General features: G+C 30.4%; 1 protein-coding gene across 1 annotated transcript in view; it reads left to right on the top strand.

The window, feature by feature from the left end:
• The window catches only part of LOC142324768 (uncharacterized), a 53,764-nt gene extending 35,108 nt beyond the window's left edge, over positions 1 to 18,656 (top strand). Inside the window, exons 7-10 of the mRNA XM_075365738.1 lie at positions 8,418 to 8,566; positions 10,135 to 10,336; positions 16,072 to 16,197; positions 18,516 to 18,656. Of these exons, the coding sequence (XP_075221853.1) occupies positions 8,418 to 8,566; positions 10,135 to 10,336; positions 16,072 to 16,197; positions 18,516 to 18,630 (592 nt within the window). The 3' untranslated portion in view covers positions 18,631 to 18,656. The remainder of the gene's footprint in view (positions 1 to 8,417; positions 8,567 to 10,134; positions 10,337 to 16,071; positions 16,198 to 18,515) is intronic.
• The last annotated feature ends 2,764 nt before the right edge of the window (positions 18,657 to 21,420 follow it).

Here is a 21,420-nt window from a genome sequence, read left to right as displayed (position 1 = left end):
ATCTTTCTGTACAATTACTACAGAACATTACAGTACTCGTTAAACCAGCAACTATGCATTGAAATCATTCTGAATTGCCTTAACATCTCAATGTACCATTTGGTGTTCAGTCATCCCTTGTTCCAGATACTCAGTCACATAACATGTTTGACTTCCCAAAATACCATCAAAGGAGTTTCTTCACCAAGGCTTGAGTTTTGAATTTTTTGGGTTTTGGTGATTCGTTATGTCTGTATTCCATGCTTTGTCGTTTTTCTTCCAGGTTGTAATGATGTACCCAACTCTCACCCCTGGTCACAATATTGAAAAGGAAGTCGAAATTGTTTCCTTCAGCATGGTAGCACTGTAAAAGTTCTTTGCAACGTTTGACACTATGCTGCTTGTGTTAGTCTGTCAGTTTGCGCGTTACCCATTGTGCTCAGATTTTACGGTAACCAATTGTTCGATAATATGACCTACTTGTTCTTTAGATATGCCTAGCTGAATAGTGATGCGTTGCTGGGTGATTTAGCCTGGTCACTTTGAAGCAAATCGTCCACCTCCTTTCGATACTTCTTGTCAGTCACAGAAACTGGTTGTCCACTGCAAGGTGCATCCTCAGTTATCACTTTACTAGCTTCACATTCTTGAAATTTCAGCGCCCACCTTTTTCACTGTACTTCTGTCAACAGTTTCACTACCATAAACTGCTTTTAAATTATGAAAAATATTCATAGGTTTCACGTTTACTGCTGTTAAACATATTTTAATCGTATTGACTTATTGACCATACTCCACTTAATTTTAATTGAAAACAAACCATTAAACGGATTTCAGTGCATTATCGTAGGTTTGTAGAGGGGGATTTTACCTATCATGTGCTGCCATGCCAAACTTGATAGTACGTTTTGTCTCTGTGTAGCATGCCAGTGTGCAAAATTTATCAGCCGAGACTCGTATCATAATAACTACTTTCCAAAAAAAGAAATTGATATAGTCAGATTTTTGCAGTTACCAGATTTTAAAATTTTCAAATTCATTTATTTTCTTTACTTTAAGAAATATTTATTTTATTTATGGATTTTATTATTTATAATTTGATCAATTGAACATTTTTATGAATTACTTATTTTCTGTTTATATTTTTCTAGCTGCATTCTAGATTCTAGGGTTTCATTAGCGTGAAAAGAAATTTTCACAAAAAAATTTTGTTTGCCTCAGCAACAGATGTAGTGTGCTGGGATTCCCAAACATTATGTAAATTCTACCTGTTGATATATGATCTGTAAGAAAATGTATTGAAAACAAAAATTACTTTTAACATTACAAAAAGGTATAAAGTGGGCATGAAACCAGTTCTAACTTTTAAAAAAAATTCAGTAAAGAAATGTTTAATGTGTCATTTATAATAATTAAATCAATCAATTTTTATAATCAAGTCAGATCACTTTCTGTCACTTTTGAAATCTAAAGATGAAATAATAGTAACAAAATTTAAGTCTGATGTGCAATCTTGTAAAGGTGGAAAAAATGTTAGTGATACATAATATGTAAAAAAAAGGATTAATGTAAAGGTAGTTTCATGCTTGATGTGCTATATATAGTCAGTGGAAAGGACACAGTTATTTAAAAAAAATGTAGTTAGGTATAGGATAGAAAGGATAAAATCAAAACCTAAACCTACAACGATTGTTAACGTCTATATGCCTACAAGCGCCCATGATGATGATGAGGTAGAGTGTATATACGAAGAGATTGATGAAGCAATTAAACGCGTAAAAGGAGATGAAAATTTAATAATAGTTGGAGATTGGAATGCAAGCATTGGAAAAGGCAAGGAAGGAAATATAGTGGGTGAATACGGGCTGGGCAAAAGGAATGAAAGAGGGGGCCGACTTATAGAGTTTTGCACGAAGTATAATTTAGTAATTGCCAACACCCAATTTAAAAATCATAATAGAAGAATATACACTTGGAAAAAGCCAGGCAATACTGCAAGGTATCAGATAGATTATTTCATGGTTAAGCAAAAATTTAGAAATCAACTCGTTGACTGCAAAACTTACCCTGGAGCAGAAATTGATAGCGACCATAATTTGGTGATAATGAAATGTAGATTGGGGTTTAAAAACCTGAAGAAAAGATGTCAGATGAATCTGTGGAATTTAGAGAAGCTTGAGGAAGAGGAAGTAAAGAAGATTTTTGAGGAGGTCTGAGTAAAAAAGATAAGGTAGAAAATGTAAAAGAAGAATGGGAGAATGTTAAAAAGGAAATTCTTAAATCAGCAGAAGCAAACTTAGGCAGAATAAAGAGAACTGGTAGAAAACCTTGGGTTTCAGACGATATATTGCAGCTGATGGATGAACGAAGAAAATATAAGAATGCTAGTGATGAAGAAAGTAAAAGGAACTATCGGCAATTAAGAAATGCTATAAACAGGAAGTGCAAACTGGCGAAAGAAGAGTGGATTAAAAAAAAGTGTTCAGAAGTGGAAAGAGAAATGAACATTGGTAAAATAGACGGAGCATACAGGAAAGTCAAGGAAAATTTTGGGGTACATAAATTAAAATCTAATAATGTGTTAAACAAAGATGGTACACCAATATATAATACGAAAGGTAAAGTTGATAGATGGGTGGAATATATTGAAGAGTTATATGGAGGAAATGAATTAGAAAATGGTGTTATAGAGGAAGAAGAGGAAGTTGAGGAGGATGAAATGGGAGAAACAATACTGAGATCTGAATTTAAGAGAGCATTAAAAGATTTAAATAGCAGAAAGGCTCCTGGAATAGACGGAATACCTGCAGAATTACTGCACAGTGCAGGTGAGGAAGCGATTGATAGATTATACAAACTGGTGTGTAATATTTATGAAAAAGGGGAATTTCTGTCAGACTTCAAAAAAAGTGTGATACCAAAGAAAGCAGTGGCAGATAAATGTGAAGAATACAGAACAATTAGTTTAACTAGTCGTGCATCAAAAATCTTAACTAGAATTCTATACAGAAGAATTGAGAGGAGAGTGGAAGAAGTGTTAGGAGAAGACCAATTCGGTTTCACGAAAAGTATAGGGACAAGGGAAGCAATTTTAGGCCTCAGATTGATAGTAGAAGGAAGATTAAAGAAAAACAAACCGACATACTTGGCGTTTATAGACCTAGAAAAGGCATTCGACAACGTAGACTGGAATGAAATGTTCAGCATTTTAAAAAAATTAGTGTTCAAATACAGAGATAGAAGAACAATTGCTAACATGTACAGGAACCAAACAGCAACAGTAACAATTGAAGAACATAAGAAAGAAGCCGTAATAAGAAAGGGAGTCCGAAAAGGATGTTCCTTATCTCCGTTACTTTTTAATCTTTACATGGAACTAGCAGTTAATGATGTTAAAGAACAATTTAGATTCGGAGTAACAGTACAAGGTGAAAAGATAAAGATGCTACGATTTGCTGATGATATAGTAATTCTAGCCGAGAGTAAAAAGGATTTAGAAGAAATAATGAATGGCATAGATGAAGTCCTACGCAAGAACTATCGCATGAAAATAAACAAGAACAAAACAAAAGTAATGAAATGTAGTAGAAATAACAAAGATGGACCACTGAATGTGAAAATAGGAAGAGTAAAGATTATGTAGGTAGAAAATTTTGTTATTTGGGAAGTAGAATTACTAAAGATGGACGAAGCAGGAGCGATATAAAATGGCGAATAGTACAAGCTAAACGAGCCTTCAGTAAGAAATATAATTTGTTTACATCAAAAATTAATTTAAATGTCAGGAAAAGATTTTTGAAAGTGTATATTTGGAGTGTCGCTTTATATGGAAGTGAAACTTGGACGATCGGAGTATCTGAGAAGAAAAGATTAGAAGCTTTTGAAATGTGATGCTATAGGAGAATGCTAAAAATCAGATGGGTGGATAAAGTGACAAATGAAGAGGTATTGCGGCAAATAGATGAAGAAAGAATCATTTGGAAAAATATAGTTAAAAGAAGAGACAGACTTATAGGCCACATACTAAGGCATCCTGGAATAGTCGCTTTAATATTGGAAGGACAGGTAGAAGGGAAAAATTGTGTAGGCAGGCCACGTTTGGAATATGTAAAACAAATTGTTGGGGATATAGGATGTAGAGGGTATACTGAAATGAAACGACTAGCACTAGATAGGGAATCTTGGAGAGCTGCATCAAACCAGTCAAATGACTGAAGACAAAAAAAAAAGTTAGGTACTTGAAAATCATTCATATTTTCAGTGTAATGTGAAAATAAGAATGGTCATTTTATTCATGCCCCATAATCTGCTGCATAAATTTGTTTGAACTGCTGTCTCTGCCCATTTACACCTTATGTTTTAGTTCATAACTTGTATAGTGTTTATCACCCTCTGTGAATTTTTATAAGAATTGGCAAGTTAAAGTTTCTTGGGATAATCAGGTTTGTAAGGTGGGTATTGAAGTAGTTATCTCTGCAACAGATTGATTCTTTCCTGGATTAATCAAGCCATATGCGATTTGGCATTGTCATGATGGTATAATATTATTACAGTCAATAGACCTGAAGAAGGTATTAATGTAATAAATCCAGTCAAATTGCAGCCAAAAACACCAATGGAACTTCACATTATCATCTTGTTTCTAGAAATGTAGCATTCCTTGAAAATTCCAGAACACTAAAAGTATTAAAAGGGTTTATCCTTGAATTTCTTGTACAAGAGTGAAGAAGGCTGTTTCTCCTGCATTGAATCGTGTTGATTCAGCTCAACATTATGCACGTATGATTATACTAATATAATTTTGATTAGCATATCTTTTCCTTCATCATTGTATTTAGGGATGTTTATGAGGTCTGTTCGGAAAATAACCAAACTTTATTTTTTTAATCTTTATTATTAATTTTAAAGATGAGATTGGTCCTCGTACCCTTCAAATTACTCTCCTCCCCTATTCACACACTTCCCAGCAGTGTTTCCACTTTGCAAAGCTGTCATGGATAGCTTCATTTGAAATAGCCTTTAAGGTCTGTGACAAATTTGCTTTAATATCATCAGTAATCTCAAAGTGGCGTCCTTTCATCACAGATTTTAATTATTTCAGAAATAAGAAAAAATGCAAGGAGCCAGGTCTGACGAGTAGGGAGCCTGAGGAAGGACAGTCATCTGATTTTTGGCACAAAAGGCAGAGTGCCTTTTGACACTCAACCTTTTGTGCCAAAAATTGACAAAGTTGAATGTGCAAAGGTGCATTGTCATGGTGAAGGAACCATGAGTTGTCTTGTCACAATTCTGGTATCGTTTTGCAGATTTTTTCATGTAACTGTTGTAAAGGGACTTGATAATATACGCATTTTATTGTTTCACCTTGGCAAGAATTCAAAATGCACAATTCCATTAAAATCAACAAAGACAGAGAGCATCACTTTGACATAGGATTGAGACTGACATACTTTCTTGGGGTATGGAGATCCTTTGCCAATCCATTGTGATGACTGAACTTTTGTCTCGATGTTGAAAACGTAAATCCAGCTTTCATCTTCCATTATGATCCTTTGCATGAATGTTTCATCATCATTGGCTTGTTTAAGAAGTTGCCAACATACGTACACTTGATGTTCTTTTTGCTGTTTGGTCATCAAACGAAGAACAAACTTTGCTGTAACTAGATGCATGTTCAATTTTTAAGTCAAAATGTCATGGTATGATCCAATTGAGGCTAACCTTTTCTGCAAGTTATCCGACAGTCAATTGGTGATTTGCACGCACCAGATCATTGATTTTCTGAACATGGGTGTCATCAGTTGAAATTTGAAGGCCTTCCTGGTCAATGGTCATGTTGAATTTGACTGACGACCACTTTTAAATTGTGAAAATCATTCGTAACATTGCATACAACCCAGTGCATCATTTTGTGTAAACTTGTTTCAAAAGTTGAAATGTTTCTGTTAAAGTTTTCCCCAGTTTCATGCAAAATTTTACGTTGTATTACTCCTGAAAATCACACATTAGAGAAAAATAGCTACTAACACTTAAACAGGTTGCACTCAAAATAACAGTATCACTAAAACTAAATGAGATATTAACAATCCAGGAGCATGAACACAGAATAATACAGAAGAGGTTATGCTTTGCTCATTATTTTAATATATGTAGTCAGTTTATACGTTAGTGTAATAACCATAGAAGTCGTTAATGACAAGTCATGCCCAAAACTGATAGCTATTTCCAAAAATAACAAGACCCTGTGCAAGGCTACTAAAAAGAATGTGGAGTGGTTTCCTGTTTGATTTTTCATTGAGCTGAAAATACTATTGCAGATCAGGATGCCAAGCCCACCAAAATGAGATTACACTCAGTCCAATAAGCGACAGCTTCATCTTGTTCACAACAGGTACTGGACAGTTATGTGTATCCCTTTCTGTTGGGGTGAAGCAATGCATTATACACAACTTCGTAAGAAATAGTTCACAAATATGAATTACATAGGTAATAGCCATGAGTGGATATAACCATAATAGGCAGAGTCTACATCTGAATAAAAACTACATAAATTACTTTCCAATCTGATTGTCATTGTTAGATTGTTTTTATAGAATTAAATATTGATAGGAGGAGGATTCATATTTAAAAAACTTTTATTTACTGCTTGAAATCTCAGAAGCAGTTTTGTTTAGAGCTAGTTTTGTAAATAGCCTTTATTAAATTTTCTTTTAAATAACTGAAATATATTGTGTCATAACGATATACCGCATGTTTCATAAGGCAGTTTACAAAAAAATAAATTAAATATGGTTTTGAATGTTTAAAAGATTTAACACATATAAAATATCTATTTACAAAAGTTGTTAAAATTATATATCATTTTGTTTTATATACCTCATAATAAATGATTCCACTTTCAACTTCAAGGCAAGAAATGTCAATATTACACTTTAGACGATCCAAATCCTTTGGGTTTTCAGCAAAAACTTTATTTTTTTTAGAACACCCCGTATGTTGAAAGTTTGTAAAACTATGGTGGCCAGTTATTTGTGCCTCTCTTTGTAATCCATTTCAGAAAGTTACCTTTGAGAAATGAAATTCTTACACACAGAGACTGTATGAGGTGGTGAAACACCTACTTGTTGCCAAATCTGATTTACATATAAGGGATATTTTCCAGCTGACAAAACAGTTTCACCTAACCAAATTATTTTTGTTCGGTAACACAATGTCTTAGAAGGATAAGAAGCTTCTCAAATTCCTAACCACCACATTCAGTCCAGGAACATTATGCTCTTTTTATATTATTAAATGCAGACTAGTGTCACTCTAATAAATTAACTCGGCTGTTTAAGTGAAGGCTTTTCGCTAATTACGCAGAAAGTCTTTTTCCGTCTCGTAGTAAATTTAAAACATTTACAAAAATGATACTTCCCAATAAGATTTGTCTTTTGTAAGACTTTGCAAAGATAAGGGTGATATTTTTTAAGCTCAGCTCTTAAAATTCAATCAACATTGTTAGCATGAACATTTAAATTCCATAGATGTATTTCTTAATGGACTTTAAGCTCTTCTTCCAAGCCTTGGGCCGTTGTTAAATTTTTCTCTATTTTCTATAAACATTTCAAAAAGTAGCTCTACTTTTATTTGTGTTCTGCTAACAGTGTAAAATGGAAACACATGCTCTTCTTTTATTAGTTTATGGTTCTTTGTTTCAGTGACAAAAATTCCTGCTGAACTAACACCTAAGATTACAAACTTAGGCAGGAAAGGTACTGATTACATAATTTTTAATATTTATGAAATTAAAATCATTGCTTTATTTTCCAGCAGTAAACTGAATTACAGAACACTACATATCACCCATTATAAGGCTAATTTTTATTATTTCATTGAAGAACTACTTTCAAAATTAATCGTCTTAGATCTACTGTTCATAATAAGCTGGGTGACTTGAATATTGGTGTTCCGATAAGATCAATATTAGCAATCTTTCTAATTTACATTTATGAAGTATTAATATTATAATTATCCCTGTTAGTGCAATCTCTTAGTCAAAATTAAGTTGATTATGTAACTGTTAATATCGTTGATTGTTTAATGAAACAGGGTGTGAAGTATAAAAATTTGTTCTAAAGGCTATTAAATATAGTTGAACTATTATGATAGAAGTTGAAACTGAACAAAATATGAAAATGAGTAGTTGCTTTTCAAAATCCAGTCCTGTTGCAATACAACTCTTAGTTCTTATAATTCCATCCAATAAAGCTGATATTTCTGTGCCAAAATTTTAATTGTCATGTTAAGCTGTTACAGTAGCAGCTTGTCTCAGTTGTGCCAGGTTGCTAATAGTTGTAAATTGCTTACAACTAAGTAACTGCACTTAAATAATTGTGTTTAAGAATACAGTAAGTACATCATATATTTATTTGTACTTGTTTTTTTTCTGTTGTAAGGAACCATGAGTGCTGTTACTTTAAATATTTATCAAGTTACTTATTTTCTTGGTTATTTTTTGATGGTGTATTAAGTTTAATAGTTGAATTATATCCAGAAGATGAAAATAGAACAGTCAAAGATGTAAAAATTAAATTAAATCGATCCGGTAAGATTTTAATCAAATTATAATTTCATATTACAGTTTTTTTGCAATTAAGCTAATTTCTGTTTTGAAGCAAAGCTTCTTAACCCAGACTTGGGATGGGGAGTCAACTGAGAAAATACAAGCATCACATAAAACCGTCATGCACCAGTTTGATTCCCCAGCATACCTACCACGAGCTATATATAGATACTAACATGGATGTTCAGTAAATGCGCTCTCTCACTCTCTTTCTAACAATTTCATTGTTGATATTTCTTATTAATAAAAAATTCCATCATTTGTGTATACTGCTTATACATTATTTTGCACCGATAATAATTCGTATAAAATTGTGTAAGAAGCTTTGCTTCCATTGTGTGTCCGTGCACTGACACACATTTAATTTTTTTAACTTATTTAAATGTTTATTGCTGTTTGAAGAAATTTTTGTAAGTGTAAGTGTGATTATGTAAATGTAATCAATCAGTTTTTAAAAGAATATTACTAGACAAGAATCTTTTTTTTTTATTGATGAATATTTTGAAGCTCACTTTAAGCCATTTGAGTACATTATTTTTTTATTGCTTTTAGTTGCTGGCTACTTTATTTATTATTTCTACTTAGAAAACAAAGAACTTCTTGTGGAAAATGTCAAATCAGGATCAAAATGTCAATCAGGAACAATTCCGTTAGGCCAGAAATACCCAAAAAAAAAAAAACATTTAGAAAAAATTCTAAAAAGTTGATGTTTAAATGTTATTGACCAAGGTTACTTTAAACACTTGGTAAATGTGTTTTTAACAGCAGAGCAGTTTTTGTGAGGAATTCTTATCTAAGAATGTCTGATGAATATCAGATAATCTGATGATTATCTAAGAAAGGTCTGATGAAGAATGCTTAAAAAATGACTTAATAAATCTTCATAATTGTATTCCTACTTTTGTATATAATATATAGAACATATATGTAAGATATGAATTAAAATAAATTGTGTTTTCAGGTGAAGTATAGTTTATAAATTATATTAACTAAAATTTGTTTTGAAAATAATATAATTGTACAGGTTTCCAGGACTGTTCTCAGCTCTAAGGACTAGATTTCAGTGTTGAAGGACTATAAAGAAAGTAGTTTTTATCTTTATTATGGATTTTATTTATTTATTTTTTTTTTTATAATTAAACCTGATTAAATAGGTTGTGGTCATGTTTTTAGGTTATTAACTGGAATTAAAGGTTAATGACGTTTCCTTTGAAACAGTCAGATTAAGTTGTATAAACTTAAAATTAATACAACATCCCTACTGAAGTCCAACTCTGGCCAAGAGAAACTGACATTGATAATTTTTAATACACTTTCCCTATATTAGGAAAATTATATCCAGTAATGAATGTTTGCCAGCAGCTATAGAATTCTTTTCCATCAGTCATAATATTTTTATTTGGTTATTTATAATTTTTATTTTCTTTTGTACACAAAAGATTTTTCAAAATCAGATAAAAAAAAGTTATGTTACTTTGATGTCTATATGTCTACTTATGATTATATGTATATTCATGTTTGTATTATGTTTGCACATTCTTATGTTATAGAAAATGGAAGAGAATATAATATGTTATTTGCAAAAAAAATAACGGATGAGTTCAAAAATGAATTGTCAAAATGCACTGACACTGACAGTGTTTCACAGTTGCTAAACAGTATGATATCTTACGTTGAAAAAAATGATAACTTCTATTACAATTTATCAAAGTATTTTAATTTATATCCTCTAAAAGTTATTGAAGAAAACAGGTAAATTAATTTTTTTACATTCAGTATTTATTATTTAGTTCATTTACTTTTTTAAATGATTTGCTGCACTAAAAAAAGTGCAATTCGTCACATAAGTACAAATTTCACTAATCACTTATTTGTCACCATTATCTGTGCAATTACATTTTATATATGATGAATGCCGATCTCCGTGAAATGGTAGCATCTTGGCCTTTCATCCAGAGATCCTGAGTTTAAATCCCAGTCAGGCATGGCATTTTTCATACCCTAAAAAAAAAAAAAATGTAACCAGCTGGGTTAGTCAAGTCGTTAAACTGATCATTGCAAATTCAGCTGATTTTTAGTTAAGAGTTCTAAAGTTCAAGTCCTTGTAAAGGCAGTTGCTTTTATGTGGATCTGAATACTAGACTGTGGATACCATGTTCTTTGGTGGTCAGGAGTGATTGAGTCTGTTCCTGATTACACATTTACACTTACATTGCACTATATCTGCAGCTACATCAGGCTTGGCAAGCCATTAGCACTAATTGCATTTACCTATACAAACGCACCCAGACCCAGCAATAGCTGGAAGATTGATTGGAGAAATATTATATTTATGATGAATTAATCATTGTAGAATGCCCAGGGTCAAACTACATCTAGTAGCACTGTTCTAAAAAATGTTGAATTATTTTGCAGTCATTTTAAAATGTTTACTGTCAGATTTTCCGCTTATCTACTTCTATATAAAAATATCTGAAACTAGTAATTTGCAAATCTGATTTATCTGCTTACTTATACTAAGAATTTATAATCTAACACCCTAGCAGAATATAATGATTATTATCAATAATAAATAAAATTAAAAAAATATCACTTCTTGCTTTATCTTTTCTTTTGAAAATTTTTTTTACATTAGCACTTTCGTGGTGTGCACCACTTCATGAGATGTATGGAACTTAAAAATTTATAAAAGATGGGTGCTATTTCTTAATCAGATTGTTAAAAACAAGTAAAAAAGAAGTAGTGTGCACCACAAAAACACTAATGTGAACAAAATTTAAAAAAAATAATCAATATGTGATTTTTTATTTTATTTATTATTGATAATAATTATACATGTATGTGTACCCTAATCAATGGGTTATTTAACCGCCATTTACTACTGATGACAAAAGTATGTCATTTAAGTAAACGTATTGATCATACTGTTAAACTGACTAATCATTTACAAAAATGAAATAATTTTTCATACAAGTCACTTAAATCTTAAAATCATTCGTAAAATGCATACAACATGTATAACAATAGAAATTGTGGTCTTGTTACCAAATAAGAATTATCGTTTTTGAAATCTTAACTCAAAATGTTTCTGATACTATTAACATTCTTTTTTTTCATTGATAGCTACATATTTTCAGTTTTGTTAAAAAAAATAATCTCGACCTTTTTTCTTCCAATAAAAATTATTATTAAAATAAACATAATAAAAATCAAATCAATTGTACATTAACATAAATGTACTTTCTTACATGTAAAACCCTCTATCTTACAATGTAAAAAAGAAAATCAGATACTTGGACATTCATATTTTTATAAAAGAAAGTACATAATTCTTTTTCTATATTTAAATTCTATTAAATAAACCATCTAGTATAGAACATTGACATAAGACATATCTTACCTTAATTTTTCATGTAAGTACTTCAGTTATGATTGAAATAATTTCATTATTGCACAATAAAAATTAATAAATACGTCAATAGAAAAACAAATAGATTCTTTAAAACTAGATTTCTTGAACATTATAGAAATTACAAAAATAAGAATTAAGTTTATCTAATATGGCAAACCATTTAATAAACAATAAAAATTCTATTTCTGATATTAACACATGTTAGAAATTAATAAAGATGGTATATCATAATAAAATTTTATAATAATAATATTTAATAAAATATTACATACATAAATACAAACAAAATTTCAGTTTGATTAACCATCAAGCAGTGTTTGGGGGAGACAGTCTTACAAAAACTGCAACAGATAGTAGCAGCACTCATGTAAATTAATATGCAATATCATTATTTTAATATTTTTATTTTGCAATAACAGAATTATTTCAATGACGAGGATGCAGGATCCCATGAAAGTACTTTCATAAAAAATTAAAAGATGTCCTATCTCAATATTCTAAACTAGGTAGTTTGTTTAAGTGCGTAAGAGATGTGACAACTTTACTCATAAAATATTTTAATAAATAAAAAGTACACTAAGATATTTCTTGTATAAATCATTCTGTTGCATGTTACAGTTGTTCATTTATTTGGTTAACCATTTTCTCATATTTTTGTTTTAAGCATACCAAATAAAAAATAATATGTTGTAACTCATAGTTAACCCTAAAACAGATAACTAAGATAACAGAAACAGCTATTGCATAACAGAATTTTACTGTTAGGCGGCAAGTTTCTTAGACATTGTGATATTGGATAAAATAATTGAATTCTTCAAATTAAACTGGTATTTTAAAAGTGGACATTGTTCTATTAATCACAGGCCTTCACATTTCCATTGTTATGAATTCATTTAGTTTTTGTGTTAACTGATTAATGCTATTATAACTTAATGAATCCCTGCTTCCACTTAATTCAGGTTTAGTAAACAGTAAAAAAAATAAAATATTTTTAAAGTTGTTGTAAAATTCCCAAAAAATGTAGTTTACAATTAATCTGTATATTTATCTACTCCATATGGATGTTCACTTATCTGCTTCTAATACATTCATTGGAACTGTGTTAAGGGAAATGTAATGTAGTTTGTAATGACTGTTTTTTTCATTTAATGTCCACACTTATTAGAGTAAGTTTGAGGGCACACTATCTGTGATACAATACCATCTTAAAATTGAATCGACTTGACTAATAGGTTTCTAGAAAAGTGTAATGGAAATTGGTGAAAAAATCATTGAAGGGCAGTGGTGGTAAACAGAATCAAAAGAATTAGAATGTTCCCATAAAAATTTTACAGAAATGGACAAAACATGTTAGTTATCAAAATAAAGTAGGTTCACATGATCCCCAAACTTCTGAAATCAGTCTTTAAACTAAGCATAGATAATTTTATAATTACTCCAAAAGTGAGAGAAAAAGGATTTGATGCATCTTTCACAAAGTTATGGATTCTTTGATTAATGTCTGAAGACCAAACTAAAAATACATAATATATAATTCTGAACATTTAAACTACATTTTTAACTATGAACATTATCAGTAAATTTCTATAACCTGGATTACAGTGAAATATTCATTTGGTGCACTGTCAATAATACAGTGTGGATTTATCACAAAAGGAGGAATCAGAATTGTGAATATTTTGAGATCATTATTTTGCAAAAAATAAAGTATAATCCTTTTTACTTTTCCGTCTATGTAGCATTGGATTTTTAAAAAGGAAATTATTGTAATCGGACTGATTTGGGCATATATGCAGTTTTCACCGGATTTTGATGTTTTGACATCTAATGAACCCAACAAACCAGATGGAAATTTTTGGGTTATTAATGTTCGTATGAATGTGTGTGTATTTGGTGTTGGCCTCTAAATCATCTTATATCCAGAACTACTATAACAATTTTGACCAAACTTGGTCAGATTACTTCTGTATATGGGACATTGATGCCATTAAATTTTCAACTTAACCCTTCACAGGCGGCGATGTTTTATGGCTGTGGGTGGAAGACATTTCCAAAAAAAAAAGTTCATGCAAAAACTATTTAAAGTAACTTAAAACATGCATTCATGCATAAAAGAACATATACCTAGTGTTTTTGCTTAATTCTGCCACTAAAAAAGCTAAAAAGCTTACGCAAAAACAGCACAACTCTCACTGAGCGCACTAGAATTTGCAAACTATAGGTGATGAGTTTGGTTGTTTTACATTGATTTCTTTTCATATAAAAGATATTGAATAATAATACTAACATAGTAGCATTGATGGTAATATAATAGCAATTTTGAAGTAGTGCACCAAGGCATGGAATAGTATAATATGTTTTATTATCATAATATAAATAGTTTTATTCATTTCCTTGTGAATTTTTGTCTGGAAAATTTTGTTTGAATTGAAACAAAGCAAGCTGAAAATGAAGTTTTGTAAACAGATTACTTAAAAATGAGCAAAAAACACGAAAAAATGATGCACATGTCTTGTTACATACACACAGTCATTGAACTCAAAATGATTGAAACAACATCTGGAATTTATATGTAAACTACATGAAGAAAAATAGCCGGTAACATTCAGAGACTTAAATATGGGTTTCCGCCCTCCACCATAAGTACAGGTAGCCCATATATGATGGATTTCCACCTGTGAAGGGTTAAAAGGTCAAGAGGGTGAGGCTGTAGAGCAAGGTCACCAACAGTATCTTGAGATTTTACTTAATTAAGGTCATATTTTTTTAAGGTTAACATATTGGCAAAATCGCACTCCCACTCCAAAGAATTCTCTAAAGTACTGCTCTGCTGTGTTGTTACAGATGAGCAATAGAATTAGATAAATGAATAATATTTAAAGTATGAAAATGTAAGTCGGTCTGGCTGGGTCTCGAACTCATTTGCCCAGTTGACTCAGTATCTGTTGTGTTAAACCTCACGGCTACATCAGTCTGCCGACCGAACAAGCAAAATTTGTTATATGTAAGTTGTGAAATTACATTAGTTTAGTTAGTGCCGACTGTTGCCACTAGTATCGCCACACCCGTACAAATTAAATATGGTCTGCGCATGCACTTTAGTTAGAATTATTGAATTAAATAAATGAAAAATATATTTAAATAAAATGATATATATTTTTAATTAAGTTGTGTGTAAGCCAAGCATCAGAAACAACCTACAGTTGTAGGACTTTCCTGGAACACAGCTTTAGCCATATGACAGGAAAGTCCTACAATTGTGTTGTCAGTTTTTTTTTTTTGTAAGATCTTAATATAATCCATTTATTGTCACCAAGGCAATTGCTCATGTTTCAAGACAAATGCAACATTGGGACAGTGGTATTGGTTTTTTTTTGTAAATAATTGTGAATGGCCAAGTGGTCAGGTAACATGAAGTAGCAGAGCACTTTGACACTGTTCTCAAGAGTGCTGTTGTGTCTATTGATACAAACTCAGCAATTTGTATTCTAGAGGTGCCTCTTACAGCCACTCCTTTTGACGTGAAATGGGATATCTTTAAACTCTTATGGTATTCCTATTGTTACAAAGAGCCGTGGTGTTTGCTGGTTTACAAACTGATCTCTGTACAAATGGTTTGAATGATTTTATAAAAATATATGCATGTTGAAAATTAAATCAAGAATAAGTTGTGTAAGTGAGAACTGAACAAGATAAACCAAATTTCTTTTGTTATTTATGTTACTGTGTAAATAAAATGATAATAGGTATCTCAGAGAAAAACAAGGAACACTTTTTCACAAGTTCCTTTCTGTAAAATATATTAGGTTTATTTCTTCAATGATAAATTTCAAGTTTATGACAAAATAAAGTAGTTTTTATTTGTATATCCTATGTGCTGTAAAAAGCACATTTATAATGCCTGACAAAAGCTAATAAATTTTGTTTTGCGATTGTGCTACCTTCAGAATAACAGTTATTTTTGTAAAATTTAATTTACACTATTACTTTACAAAAATTTGTAATTATGTTTATAGATAACTTTTTGTCATTGATATGTACACTGTTAATAATAGCTTATTCGTGTTTATTATAGATTAATGTATGAAGTTGTAAGTTCAAAAAATCGATGTTGGATACAAGTTTTTATGAGTGACCAAATTATATGGCATCCAATCTCAGATGAGGAAATTTCAATTAAGTGTATCATTGGCTCAGTTGAGTAAGTTCAATTTAATATTTCATCAGTATATTTTTAAAAATTCAGTAATTTAAAAATTCAAAGGAGTTGTAGGTTACTTCAGATTGGTTGACCCCTTCATCAATTTGTCTTGCTATTTTAGGTACTCTTATCTAATAATATAATTAAGCAATTAATTCAATTATTGCTCTTCCCTACATTATTAGTAAAGTGTTATTATCATTATCCACTATTACTTACATTATTGTATTAGTAAGTCTGATGCTTTTAAGAATATTCATGTAAAATTAAATCATGTACGTGATCTAGCAAATGAATGAAAAATTACGCAAAATAAATTATAAGTATTATTTACCCATACTTATCAGCTGCATCTTATTGATTTTATTTATTATTTTTAATTAATTTTTAAAGTTATGTAACCCTTAAAAGAATACATGTTATGAATTTGAAGATTTTTTATTTAATTCTACATTTTGATAGGAAATGGAATAAAGTAATTTCACATCCGCATAGAGATTAACTGATGATTTATCATCACTCAAAAATAAATCAAAAGTCTCTCTTTTTTTTAAATCCAATAAAAAGATCAATCGCAATTGACTTTTTAGGAATGTCAAATGCTATCTATGTTGAGTAGTTATTAGAAAATCCCAGCAATACGCACTCAGCTGCATCCTGCATTTTTAGCTCAAAGTGACTTACAGGTATAGGAATTGGTTCATTGAACATGGCTTTTGCTATTGGCAAAAGTTATTTAAATTACTTAACACTTCAGATTGCAAGATAGTAATTTTCTTATGTGTTACAAAACCATCAGTTTTTAAGGATTTACCCACCTAACCCTTTTCCTTGATGATTATTACAAAGGTGATTCTGTAATTAAAAAGACTAATGGCAACAGCAGGGAAACTGATAGAATAAACTGAAACTCTGTGATGCTCAAATTGACACTCCTGATAGAAATTATCAGCTGTTTGAAAAACATTTATATTATTATAACCTCTTTTGTTTATTTCAAACAATTTGACTCTTTTTAAAACATGTAACATGGAAGGACAGTGTGTTGTAATAAAATCTGTATTCTTTGAAGATGTAAAACCATTCAAAATTAACAATAAAAATAATTAAGAAGTTAATATTTTAAATGTTAATCTACAAGAGTCTTCAGATTATTTTGAAGACATTAATGTTACAGATGCATGTTCTTTTAACCAAAATATTGTAACCGGTCAGGATAGCAGATTTCTTCCAATTAAGAAGGAAGAATGAGAAAATAATGAAAAGACAAATCTAGAAGGGATTTTTTCTCAAAGTAACAACAGGCCTGTTTAACAATCTGTTATTTCTAAAACAGACAATCACACCTACAAAAGCTCTTGTTCGACCAGAATAAGAATCTATAGAAAAACTATGTTCATATAATGAAAATTATTACACTTCAACAATTAAAAATATTACGTGGGTACTAGTTCTGCAGACCAGGGGATATAAATACTGCCAGGGATCTCGGCGAGATTGTGTTCGGCGCAGTCGTGTTAACAGTGAATAGTTTTGTAAGCCTGAGTTCAACACGGTTACAGTGACAGTGATAACAGTAAGCATTTGGTAACAAGGAGTGAAGAGTATGTCATGAGCATTCCTTTGTGGGTAGTGGGTGAATTGAATAGTGGAAGTTCGGAGAGTTATTGGTAAACAGTGGTGAAAGTGATAGTATCATTAAACCCATTCATAAAGTGTAGGTAACAGTTATTTTATAAACAGTAAAAGTAATAATATTTGCAAAAATTGGATTGTATGAACTTTAAACTTTTCTAGCATTATATTGTTAATGCAATATAAGGTTCTAGTAGTCATCATAATGTTTTTAGTATATTGGACAGTTTTCTGGTTTTTATAATTTAACTGTCATTAAATAAACTTGCCCTTCTTTAAGTATGATTTTGTAAATACACAAGAAGGAGAAAGCTGTCTTTTCTAAGAGAATGATCTAAAAAATTCACCTAAAACATAAAACCCACTTTTACTTGTACATCAGTTAGTTAATTTTTTTATTGCATAATTTGTAGAAAAAACAATTTTCTACTTTATGAATTATATATAAACAATATAATAATATGTTTATGAATTTATATAAACAATTTTCAGTGAATAAGCAGTTTTCTATTAAGATAATTTTTGCTTACAACAGTATTGTTTATACATTTATCAACTATTTTTAGAGTTGTAAAAAATTAATTTACATTGCACATTACTAATTTGCATAATTAAAGTGTTTGCTAATTACTTTATTCAAATTACTTTTTAAACTTCATTCTTTTTTCATTAATCTGTTACAGATTATCTTATATTCAACACATTTTACGCCTGTGTTCAAATTCAAGAGAAAATCACGTAATTAAGTTCATTAAATTATTAGAAGAGTACAAAAATCAACCATTTCCTGAAGTTTAAAATATGAAATATGATTGCTTATAATTTTAAATGTGTATATTTAATGTGTATATTTTAATAAATTTCAATTACTATTGTAAAAAGGTTTTTTTACTTCTGAAATGGTTATTTATGAAAATCAGCAATAAAATAAAGTGTTATGACAGAAGTGGTTCAATTAGCAGTAGGTCAATCATTATTAATACGTAACTACTTACACAGAACATAAAATTACAATCAAACAACGATGCGGATGCAATACCAAACTGTAACTACTTATTTTAGATAACATAAATCAACCGCAACAACTGAGGGCCGCTCAAATGCGTTCTAAAATGGTATCTGTATCACGGTATACATATTATTTTCCTGTGTATTATTCCCATGTTTTTCATGGGAATGATTTTAATGAACTTACTTAATTAGTAAAAAAGTAAAAGTAATTAGTAAAAAGTTTCTTTTACTCAGTGGGTCTTGAGACACATGTTACTGCTTTACATCCTTTAACAGCAAAAGTTTTTCCCTATTCCTCCATTTAACTCTACATTCTTCTTCTAGGGACAGTCATTTTTAGTTTAGTTTCCATAGCTAACTCAGTATGTCTGAGTTAGCTTGGGATATCCTGATATCTTGGGTAATATCTAAGAGTAAATCTTGATATCTAAGAGTAAAGATAATGTACTATATACTAAGATACCTCATCTGAGTAAATGATGTTACATTAGTTGATTTTGATTTGTTTCGCACCAGTACCATCCACAGAATTGTGATGAACAGTTTTCTTTGACAGTTGCCTTGGTTTTAAAAATGAATTTTCATTAAAAATAAAGCTAACTTTCCCAACAGCATTAAAAACCAGAACACTAAATTAAATTCCTTCTAGATAGGAGACTGAACTAAACCCAAAACTTCTGTGTATCCAAATGACATATCTGTCAACACTGATATACACCAACTATTTCTATTCTTGTCCCACATGTTCAGATACATATTTTTTCTTTCCAAATTTGCTTCTAAACTTACAGTTAGTCAACAAAAAGATTGGCCAAAGAGAACAAAACTTCCCCATCCAAAATCCTGAGCAGTTTTTTGCAGAGTATTTATTATTAATAATGAAATTAGTAGTCATTCCAATTTAACGTATTAAGTTGGTATATACTGCAGTAATATCACTATTACCCCCTGTTATTTTACAAGGGATTAGGAGGTATGGCTTTCCCTATTAGGGATTTTCAGTTACCAAACAAAAAAATGGGTCAGTCCCTCCAAATCAAATTGCACCAAGGTTTATACAGGTTTTGCAGTACTAGTGCTGAATCTTGATGATTGCTGACTACCTAGAACAGGACATTGTAGTGAAATTTATGTTTACCTTTTTTTTTTTTCTAGAGCATTAACTGAAGTAACTGAATTTTACATTATATAAACCAGTCTCTTCTCACCTGAATTTTGAACAAGTTCCCTAACTATAATATTTTAATCTTCCTTTAGTAAATATTTTCATAATTATTTTAGTATAGTTCTTAAATTAAATCAGTTTTATCATTTTATTATGTACATTACAAGCCAGTATTTTAAAATTGCTAACGCTGACTACAATCCCTTCTTAATTTCAAACCTTATTTTCTGTTACAAAGACCCTCAATTTCATAATTTATCACTTTTAGATCCTGTTTGATAGCTAAAAGCTTCTTACTCAGCTTGTCATCATCTATTATTTTGGAAAAAGCCTGGAATAATTCTGGTTCAACACCCTCATATTCTGTAAATCAGTTCTTTTTACCGGGCTGCTGTAAGGTCTCTTTGTAGATGAAACATTAAGTATGCATTTCATTTATTTATTTTTTGAGATGACACATCTGCTTTGGTTATTTTGACTTAAGAGAATGGAAATTTGTAACATATGAAAATGCCATGCTTGACTGGGATTCAAATCCAGGACCTAATGTATAAAATCCAAAATTTTCTTATTTGTTTTGTTCAGAATTACATTCTCTATGAGTTTTGTTTATACCCATTTAATAAAGTTATTGTACATCAAACATAAAAAACCATTGGTTTTTCACTCCAGATTTCTCAAAAACTACTTTGCCTCTTAATTAAAATTCTAAAACTTTCAGTACGACCCCATTTCACTAGGGTAGCTGAAATTGGAGTACAATCTTTCAGTAGCTGTAATTCACTAACGAAGCATTTCAGGATATGTTTACATGAACTTTTCCCATTATTTTCTCAAATGGAATAGGTTATGAAAGTTCTGGTAGAACTTCGTGATACACCTGTATATGAAATTATACATATGCAGTATACTATATATATAAAAGAACAATATCCATTAAAAAACAAGTATTTAGTGCCTCATGTAAATTCATAGTTCTATATGGAGCACACGTTTAGAGGATAGTAGAAAAGAATAATACCTAAATAATAACAGATGAAACCTAAATGTTGGAAAAATTAATCACTGCTAGAGATTTTGGTTGATTAAGGAAGAGGAACAGTTTAGCTAGAAAATGGGAATTGGAAACTACGTTTAATCTAATTAATATTGATAGTTAGCTATTCTTAGTAGCAGTATAATTATACTAGATGAAAGAGAGTGATAAAAATAAAATACTAGAATGATCTGGATAAAAAAGGAATTCCTGGATTTAGGAATTAAAGATATGCCAACTGGTTTACTAATACTTTTTTCATAAAAAGAAAATTTAATTTTGTGACATACTGCTGATGTAATACTGTAACACTATTGAGGTAAGTAAGCAGCAATGGTCAAACTGTAGTGCCAGCATTATACAGCTTGTAACATCA

Source organism: Lycorma delicatula, chromosome 5 (genome assembly GCF_047948215.1).
Source record: "Lycorma delicatula isolate Av1 chromosome 5, ASM4794821v1, whole genome shotgun sequence".
In the NCBI taxonomy this organism is placed as follows: domain Eukaryota; kingdom Metazoa; phylum Arthropoda; class Insecta; order Hemiptera; family Fulgoridae; genus Lycorma; species Lycorma delicatula.
The sequence above is the reverse complement of the archived record's forward strand: the minus strand, read 5'-3'. Positions and strand labels throughout refer to the sequence as shown.